This window comes from Pelophylax lessonae (genome assembly GCF_965119305.1).
Source record: "Pelophylax lessonae genome assembly, chromosome: 2".
Lineage (NCBI taxonomy): Eukaryota > Metazoa > Chordata > Amphibia > Anura > Ranidae > Pelophylax > Pelophylax lessonae.
This window is the reverse complement of record NC_138769.1, coordinates 222,828,531-222,838,105: the sequence shown is the minus strand read 5'-3', so window position 1 is coordinate 222,838,105 and position 9,575 is coordinate 222,828,531. Positions and strand designations below refer to the sequence as shown.

The 9,575-nt window shown below is 37.1% G+C and overlaps 1 protein-coding gene across 1 annotated transcript; it reads left to right on the top strand.

The window, feature by feature from the left end:
• Nucleotides 1-3,011: 3,011 nt before the first annotated feature.
• Nucleotides 3,012-8,813, top strand: LOC309546968 (potassium voltage-gated channel subfamily A member 2). The gene is made up of 2 exons (XM_082246732.1): nucleotides 3,012-3,489; nucleotides 4,312-8,813. The coding sequence occupies exon 2, from the start codon at nucleotides 4,448-4,450 to the stop codon at nucleotides 5,942-5,944; it is 1,497 nt and encodes a 498-aa protein (XP_082102858.1). The 5' UTR covers nucleotides 3,012-3,489; nucleotides 4,312-4,447; the 3' UTR covers nucleotides 5,945-8,813.
• The last annotated feature ends 762 nt before the right edge of the window (nucleotides 8,814-9,575 follow it).

Here is a 9,575-nt window from a genome sequence, read left to right as displayed (position 1 = left end):
CAATTGTCATTCAAAGTGCAACAGTGCTGAAAGCTGAAAATTGGCCTGGGCAGTAAGGGGGTGAAAGTGCCCTGTATTGTAGTGGTTAGGTCAGTACCATTATATAAAAAAAGTTATTATGATGAGTACTACAGATCGAACTACAGATGCTTATTTTCGGGAACCATGTATGTGTTGTCCTAAGTTTAAATGTTGGCACAATCGCTAATTGATTTCTAAGATTTTATTTGTTTATTGAGGGTTTCCCTACAACGTAGCCCAACATATATATATATATATATATATATATATATATATATATATATATATATATGCTAACAAAGCAACCTTACATTACATTCCAATGTAAAAAGCTTGAGGCTACATGTATTGATATGAAAGCTGCTTTCATTTAGTCATAGTGCTGTCAGGTAGGGAAGAGATACTACAGTGCAGTGAAGTCTTTATGTATGCACTGCATGCCTTACTGCAGAACCAATTGTAAGCTTCTGCCTTTCCCCCATTAAGTAAAGGTTTACCACAAACTGGGTAAATGGATGCTTCAGATTTCCAATGAAAAGGGTAAATCAAACATGCCAATTACCTCATTGCATGCAGATTGTGACCTGTTCTAGTCTATGAGAGAGAATTTGTAAATAGCATGTGTGATATAGGATGCCAACTGCCTGCAATGTGGCTCATTATCATCAACACTGTGCATGCTGCTGTGATGAAACACCAATTAAGGCCACTTGGATAAAACAAGCCAAATTACGTCTACAAGGATCGTTTTTGTGTAGCTGGTTAATGTGTAAAGTCTTTACTACTTGCAAGCAAAAGGAACGTCAACAAAAGAAACCGTGATTACATGTGTACAGTTTTAAAAGGCACCACCCTTAGTAATTTAATGGGCCGTAAAAAGGTAAGCATTTTTTTTTTCAATTTGACTCGAAGACGGTAATGGATTTTTTTTTTTCTCCTGGATCATGGAATAAGCATATGCACATGTTCCGTGTTTCCATTATTTAACGCAATTATTTCTAACAAAAGATTTGACTTTTTTTTAACCGTGTATTGGGAGCGCCACTGCCAATTTGAGTTTTTGATCCTAATCTAGCAGTTTTATTATAATATAAGAGCATAGCTCATTAATGAAATCTGTAGCCTATACTTAATAGGGGAATTCCAGCCTCCTGTGCAAAGAACTGTAAGGAATGTACTATCTCTATGATGTTGAGGGACGGGAGGCGATGTATAAGAAAATGGACTGCTGTGATGCCTTCTGAATAGCGAGACAATGCCCAATTGTGTTATCCGTGACTGTAACCCAAATCTAGGCTCCCGTAATGTTCCAAATAAAAGGCCAGGACTATTTCTGAATATAAAGTCTAAAGAAATCATGCGGAGCCCCACCTGTCCCCAGACTAATTCTCTAATCCCTGTTGCTGTGAAGAAATAGCAGTGTGGCTGCTGTAGGTAGAGGACTAGAGGGATTTTCTTTAACCCTTCAGCTACGGCAAGTCTCCAGTGTCTGAGAAAAATCCGCGGCACGCTCTCATTATGTGTCAGATTAAGGCATTGACTAGCAGCCCCCAGCAGTGAAATGGTAGAGAAAAGGGGGATGAACTTGGGATCTCCCCATTCCAACGTCAGCAACGAGTCTCCTGTTATGAAAAAAAAAAAGAATTAAAACAATGGTCTATATATAGTGCATATTATGCATTTATTCTATCTGGTGCATGGTAAAGGTGGTGCTAGACCCAATGACACATTTTACGGTAGGGTGTATCTTGGGTATTCAGTAGGCAGAGTATTAGATTTGCTAAGATTGTTTTTTGCAATAGATCAAATGTCAGCTTGCTGTCTGCTGTCAGTAAACCTATCCAATTGATTCAAGGCTCAGTACCCAGGCAGCTCATTTGTTATGCAGAATACACTTGAATACACATTTCATTTGTCTTCTCTGTGAGCTGTGTGACCTGGGCAGGAGACAAAAAAGAAATAAACCTGTTTTATTGCCCTAAGGGGTGGTGATCCAACCACAGCATCCTCCGAAAACTCTGGCTGATTACATAGAGGGCAAGCCTCGTCCCTTCAATTGGGATGCTTTAAAGAGAGACGGCTACAGCGTGCTTTCCCCTTTTATAATGGAAACTGCTCTGGTGATACCCACATGTAATATTCATATGGCTTCATGTACTACACAGATTACTTATGGTGACTGATGAAGGGCATTATACAAGCACATTGCAGTTTACATTTATTTCAATTTTTTTTTTTTTTTTTTTTTACATTTTAAAAAGTAGAGGGTTAATGATATACATTGAATACTCTATATGATATTACATTGATAGCCACATGTAATATTCATATGGCTTCATGTACTACACAGATTACTTATGATGACTGATGAAGGGCATTATACAAGCACATAGCAGTTTATATTTATTTCAATATTTTTTATTTTTTTTACATTTTGAAAAGTAGAGGGTTAATGATATACATTGAATACTCTATATGATATTACATTGATAGCCACATGTAATATTCATATGGCTTCATGTACTACACGGATTACTTTTGATGACTGATAAAGGACATTATACAAGCACATTGCAGTTTACATTTATTAATTTTTTTTTTTTTAACATTTTAAAAAGTAAAGGGTTAATTATATACATTGAATACTCTATGCTGCATCCTTGACATTCTTCTTTTCTTTTCGTAACCACATGCAAGGGGTCAATTTCCTACTGCTTTTGTGTACCACCTGAGAGCCATTATTTGTGCTCTGAACTGTTTGTCCGGGGGCATTTGATGGTCTCCAGGTCAATATCATAGCAGGTATTGTAATCCTACTATAAGAAGGATGAATGAGCTGTGCAGTTGACACATTCTATGCACATACAGACACATATGTAGCCAGGGTGCACTGTTTCTATGTGCCTGCTCTCTGAGATGCTGTATGCTCTGTAAATTCCTACGTTTCCTCTCCCTGAATCGTGGGATGTGCTGTGAATACTGCCTCTTGTTTTGTTGCAGTGCAGAATAGCGAAGCATCATAACGCAGGCTGACAAGGGGCAAGGCTGTGTGACTACTGCATCTGGAAACTGGGTCTCTGCAGATGTTTCATGATGTACCAGCTTTACCTAGCTCCTGTTTTTTTATTTCTTACCACCAGGCAACGTCACTCCTCCTAAGGGCACCAGACTTTTTTTTCCTTTTTTTTCGCTGAGCTTAGCATCTTCCATCTATCACATTATATGCTTTAACAGAGGATATCAAGCAAGGAAACCTGCCAGACCAATGTTGTCCTTTCGCTTCTAGAAGAAGGAGCTCCTTTTACCCAGGAATCCCCCATTTTTGCATCAACTGATTTCATATTTTGGATTCTTAGGACAAACAAAATTTATAGGATGCCAGAAAATCTGTTTTCCTTCATTGTATTCTCCAGAGGGCAGAGTCTACATAGCCTGGTTACTAAGAAACCTGGAGGATTGTTTCTCAAGGTAATGTCTTGTTTCAGTGCTTTCATACAGGTTCCCCAATGACAAATGAAAATGCTGACATAATTTAATGATCGCAAATAAGCATTTTGTTCTGATCAGCATGTTGCATGTTTTGGTCCCTGTCTAGACCTGCAGGCATTTGCTGCATGCTTCCTGTTGCTTGATTCACAATCAAAATGCACCTGTTAAACAAATGGATTCTCCTAAACCTTGAATATTTTCTTGCATGTTTAAATGTCTGTGATTACGTGGTGTGGTTTTAAAAGATTTTCTACTGAAGACATTCATTGCAAGATCATAAAATGTTATTAAACATCATTTTGCCCTTTATTAGGAACATTCCATATTGTAATGATTAATTACAACATTTCATTAATTGATAAATTGATATCTTTCTATCTTTGACAATATAATGACCTTATTACATGACCGAAGAACTTGATGTTATGTGTGTGAAAGAACGGTGAACACTGCTCAAATATAGTGCTGCAAACAGGAAGCATTCTTGACATTACTGCTATGTCCTTGTAATGTAGATTACTTCTAATGCCCATGGGATCTCATTTTAGTTCACTACCATTGAACAACATTAAGATCCATCCCTAAAATATTGCATTATTTTTTGTAACACAGGATGCATCCCTTTAATCTATACAACACCCCAGGGTGCATTGATCTATGGAACATTTCAGCATCCTAACCTTCTCCATGATGATGGTTTCCTTCTGGGAAATTTTGTTCAAAGCAAATCTAGCAACATCTCAGGTCTGTTGGTTCGAAAAGCTATGACCCATACTCTAATTATTTTCTCCTCTTTTATAGGTGAGAGGTTATATGCCTCTCATTTCCAGAAAATATTTCCTATTCTGAGTGCACGTATTTCAACAGTGCTTCATTGTGATCACTTTCCGGCAGCCAACCAGGAGAAACAGGCTGTGCACCTAATTGGCCCATAACTATGACAGTTGCCACTGGAGATCCCACAGATGAAGCTTCAGCTTTGCCAGGTCACCCCCAAGACAGTTATGACCCTGAACCCGATCATGAATGTTGTGAAAGAGTTGTTATTAACATTTCAGGATTGCGGTTTGAAACTCAGTTGAAAACCTTATCTCAGTTCCCTGAAACATTGTTGGGGGATCCTAAAAAGAGGATGAGATATTTTGATCCCTTAAGAAATGAATATTTTTTCGACAGGAACAGACCAAGTTTTGATGCCATCTTGTACTATTACCAGTCTGGAGGCAGGTTAAGAAGACCTGTAAACGTGCCCTTGGATATCTTCTCAGAGGAAATACGTTTCTATGAACTTGGTGAGGAAGCCATGGAGATCTTTAGGGAAGACGAAGGATTTATTAAAGAAGAGGAACGCCCTTTGCCAGAGAATGAGTATCAGAAGCAGGTGTGGCTGCTGTTTGAATATCCAGAAAGTTCTGGTCCAGCCAGGATTATTGCAATTATATCAGTTATGGTGATATTAATCTCTATTGTAAGTTTTTGCCTTGAAACACTGCCTGTTTTTAGAGATGACGAGGATATGTCTATGAGACCTGTAGATTATTACCTATACCCCAACAGTACACATCGATACCAACAATCAAACACCTTCACAGACCCTTTCTTTATTGTTGAGACACTTTGCATTATATGGTTCTCCTTTGAGTTTTTGGTTCGTTTTTTTGCCTGTCCAAGCAAAGCTGGATTTTTTACTAACATAATGAACATTATTGACATAGTGGCTATAATCCCTTACTTTATAACACTGGGTACGGAACTGGCGGAAAAAACAGAAGATGGACAGCAGGGTCAACAAGCAATGTCTTTAGCAATTCTTAGGGTAATACGACTGGTTCGAGTATTTAGGATCTTCAAACTTTCCAGACATTCAAAAGGCCTTCAGATTTTGGGTCAGACACTGAAAGCTAGCATGAGGGAACTAGGCCTTCTTATATTTTTCCTCTTCATTGGTGTAATTCTCTTCTCCAGTGCTGTATATTTTGCAGAAGCTGATGAGAGAGAATCTCAGTTTCCCAGTATCCCAGATGCCTTCTGGTGGGCCGTGGTTTCCATGACAACAGTAGGATATGGAGACATGGTCCCTACAACAATAGGTGGCAAAATAGTAGGATCTCTTTGTGCAATTGCAGGCGTGTTAACCATTGCCTTACCAGTTCCTGTCATAGTCTCCAACTTCAATTACTTCTATCACAGAGAGACAGAGGGTGAGGAGCAAGCACAGTATTTGCAAGTAACCAGCTGTCCAAAGATCCCATCTTCCCCTGACCTTCAAAAAAGCAGAAGTGCCTCCACTCTCAGTAAATCTGACTACATGGAGATTCAAGAAGGAGTTAATCATAGTAATGAAGATTTTAGGGACAAGAACTTAAAAACTGCAAATTGCACCTTAGGAAATACAAACTATGTAAATATAACCAAAATGCTGACTGACGTTTGACTTACCTGCCCCGTGCAAGATTGTATGGGGGCAGCTGCAGAATTTGTGTAATGCAATAATCTGCTAGGTAATATTTTTCTAGATGTGTCAATTCTGCATGGAAAGCAATAGTTGTATAAGTGATGTTTTATTGCATCTGCAACTAAAAATCAAACTCACGGAACATCTGTTGATAACACTGATAGGCCAGAGAAATGTGGTAGCATTTCTGAGCAGAGTGTATAGGAATTAAAATGCTATAGGTACAAAGCAATCAGAAGGCCTTATTTGGCATTAGGCCCATCACCCTGGATAGTTTGTAACACTGAAAATACTCAGCTGTACAACCTCTTGGGATACATAGGTGTCTCATCAATGTTGTGCTTTGTGTCCAAATATCTAACTATAGCTGCATAAAGGACACTATTGATGGTAACTCTTTAAAAGAGGTTCTGCAGCAGCCACTACCAGAGCGGTTTCTTGACCCAAATAATAATAGCTTTGGGAAAGGAGTCATTAGACTTCACGTAAATTGTCTTTTCCAAAGAAATGTACCTTGCAATCAAATCACAGATACAATATTACCATAGCTAGAAAGTGTTTTGCGAAGTAATATTAGAATTTAATCCTATTCTGTTGGGTATGCCCTGCTTATCCTAATAATGAAGTTCAATTGCACTTAAAAGATCAATGCACATATGTAGAGCCCAACATTTCATGCTTTAAGAATTAAATAGCTGTTTAAATGAACAAAAGGCCTTCCATATTTTGACGAGGAACATATATTTTTGTGTTAGGATTCTGTTATTTGTATATCAAAGCTACAGAGACTTGGGTTTTATTTTGTAAAGAACCTAGAGAGCTGCTTAGCTGCCACTGCAGCGTGTCTGTGCTGCAATGTTTAATACATCATTAAAAGGAACTTAATGTGTACTGTGAGCTGCAGACATTGAATATATAGCCATTGAAACCTTCCATACTAGAAAGGAAATATAAGCACCATGGTCCACTGCTTCTTAGCTATAATGGGTATCACTTCATTATTGATCAAGGTTAGATGTCAAGAAGAGGGTGGGGTTAAAGCACAGATGTGTAAATGCCTAAAAGGAACCTTCATCCTTTTATGTCTAGGTGACATGCTGCCCAGGGTTCAAAGGTTATATATGACCAATCTATTGTTTAATAGATAGAAGAGCCTGTTGGTTAACCTGCTCAGATGTGACTGCAATAAGGCCATGGATTAATAAGGGTAACATCACACCATTCAACCTATATGTAAAATAACTGCATGCTAATGTTCTTTATATGTACTTAACACTCTGGTCTGACAGCAGTGCTCTGTCTGTAAAGTGGATAATGTCTGCCTTAATATTTTGCTACTTTAGACCTGTATATCTCAGACTGGTGGAGCGCTCCTGTTTTAACACTTTGTAACTGGATCACATCAGGTCATTGGAGAGGTTTGCATTGAAGGTTAAAGTGTTACAGGCCTCCTCTAGTGTTAAAGGTGTCAAGTTAGTAATTCTAATATCCTGTCACACTATAATACTCTTACCTACATTCCATTTTGAAAAAAAAAACATAACTGTGAAATAGGATTAATGCATGGACAACAATTGCATGAACACACTATCTATCTAAATATTTATATCAATGCACATGCCCACATGCACATACACAAGCACACATATGCACACACACACACATGAAATCCAGCTATCTGTGTAGCTGTCTTAGTGTTTATGATATTTATTCTTGAATGACATTATCCTGATAATTTCCTTATAGGAATGGGAGAATGAAATCAGTAAAAAAGGGACACAATGATTGTACATTTTATAATGTAAAAGGTTCCATAGGTAAATTATGCTTGCACCAAGGATTGTACATATATTTCAGGGAAACTTATGCTTGAAAGTATACATGCTGTACTAACACAATGAGTAATAACAAAACATGATTACAGATTAGTCAAGTAAAACTGTCCAAATAAAAGACAAAAGGAAGTATGTTAAAAAATATTACAAAAAAAAAAATGGCAGCCATTGACGTGACCTGATTGGCCGGAGATGTACATGGCAGCCTAAGCATTGCACAATGTATAGAAGTTTTTGTATATAGCTGTATATTTCTATATTTAAATGTGCATACATATGTGTATATGTGTGCATGGATTTCTGAGGACATTGACAAACTTACAAATGCACTCAAAAATAGGCCAACGATTGTTAACATCTCCTTAAAGTTGGCACGGTTCTATGGCAAAACAAAATGTGCTATGCATACATATTATAGCAAAGACAAATGGGTGATTTTTTTGTGATATTTTCAGCTAGAAATATGGTCAGAACTGTATTACCTTTGCAATGAGATATCAGCTGATTAGAGTATTATAATTATATATGTATGAGCGATACACGAATATCTGTATCTGTTCATGCATGCATGTATGTTCAAGTATATATATTTATATAACAGTCACATGCAACTACATACCAATAGTTACAGTATCTAATGGTGCATTAGGATCAATACATTTATTCTGAGAAATAATTCCGGTAGCATTAGATATTAATATCAATATTGATGTTTGTATTTTGCATATAATAAGCACAGTGTGATAACAAATATAATCTACACAGAAAATGGGTTCTTCTTTAAGATAACCTAATTGGCTCATTTTGTAACTACAAGCAGATAAAACATAATAATGGATAATCATAAAAAAAAGAGAGATTTGGCACAATCAATTGGCAGCTAGGAGTCTCCAAAAAGGGAAAACCTGCCAAGCTTTACAGTTTTTAGATATATGCAAATGTCGCCTGTAGTATTGTATACAGGTTAGTCCTAATGTCTCATTTAATTTGACAGTACTGTGCTTGAAAAGAGTATACGTGATGTAGTTAAAAGATATATAAAAAAGCTGGATTGCTTTAAATTATGATATGACTGCAAAGTATACCTACTGTATACATCAAAGAAATTGCCCTGAAAAATTAAAGCTAATAGAGTCATTTTCATATAGGACCTTTTTTTTTTTTAATCCACTGTTTATCGCAGACGTTCAATTATTTAGCATTGTTATTAAGGTATGCGTTCATGTTTTATTCCTTTTAGTCTGCAGTTCTGAGCAGCACATGAAAAGAGCCACATAAATCTAAACAAAAAAGCAAAAATTGGCATTATTAAGTAATAATAGTCTCAAATAATGAATGGACGTTACCATACCTATACAAAACATTAAAAAAATGTACCTATTGTTCTGTGCTAGCACCCATTTTTAGCCAAGGAAGTATTAGAAGTGACAGTCAGGGATATTTTTGTATGCGATGACTGGGCAAGATGTCAGCTGTGTGCTGGAAAATATGCTCCGATCTATATGACTTTCCTTCTAGATATCATATATAACTTTATTTATGATTATTATTCCATAGACCAATTTAGCGAGCTCTATACCTAAAAAATAACTGGCATAATCGCTTCAGATTCATAATAAATTTAAAGTGGATTTCCGGTCATTTTTTTTTTCTAAAAAACACAGCTGCGGTAGTCTAAGACCCCTTTCACACGGGCAATCTGATCCGATCCATCTGTCAGTTATTCAGGCGGACCTGATCCATGCATCCCTATGGGGCAGCGGGTGTCAGCGGAG

Coding starts and splice junctions, on each gene's coding strand:
- LOC309546968 (XM_082246732.1), top strand. CDS start 4,448: ATGACAGTTGCCACTGGAGATCCCACAGATGAAGCTTCAGCTTTGCCA.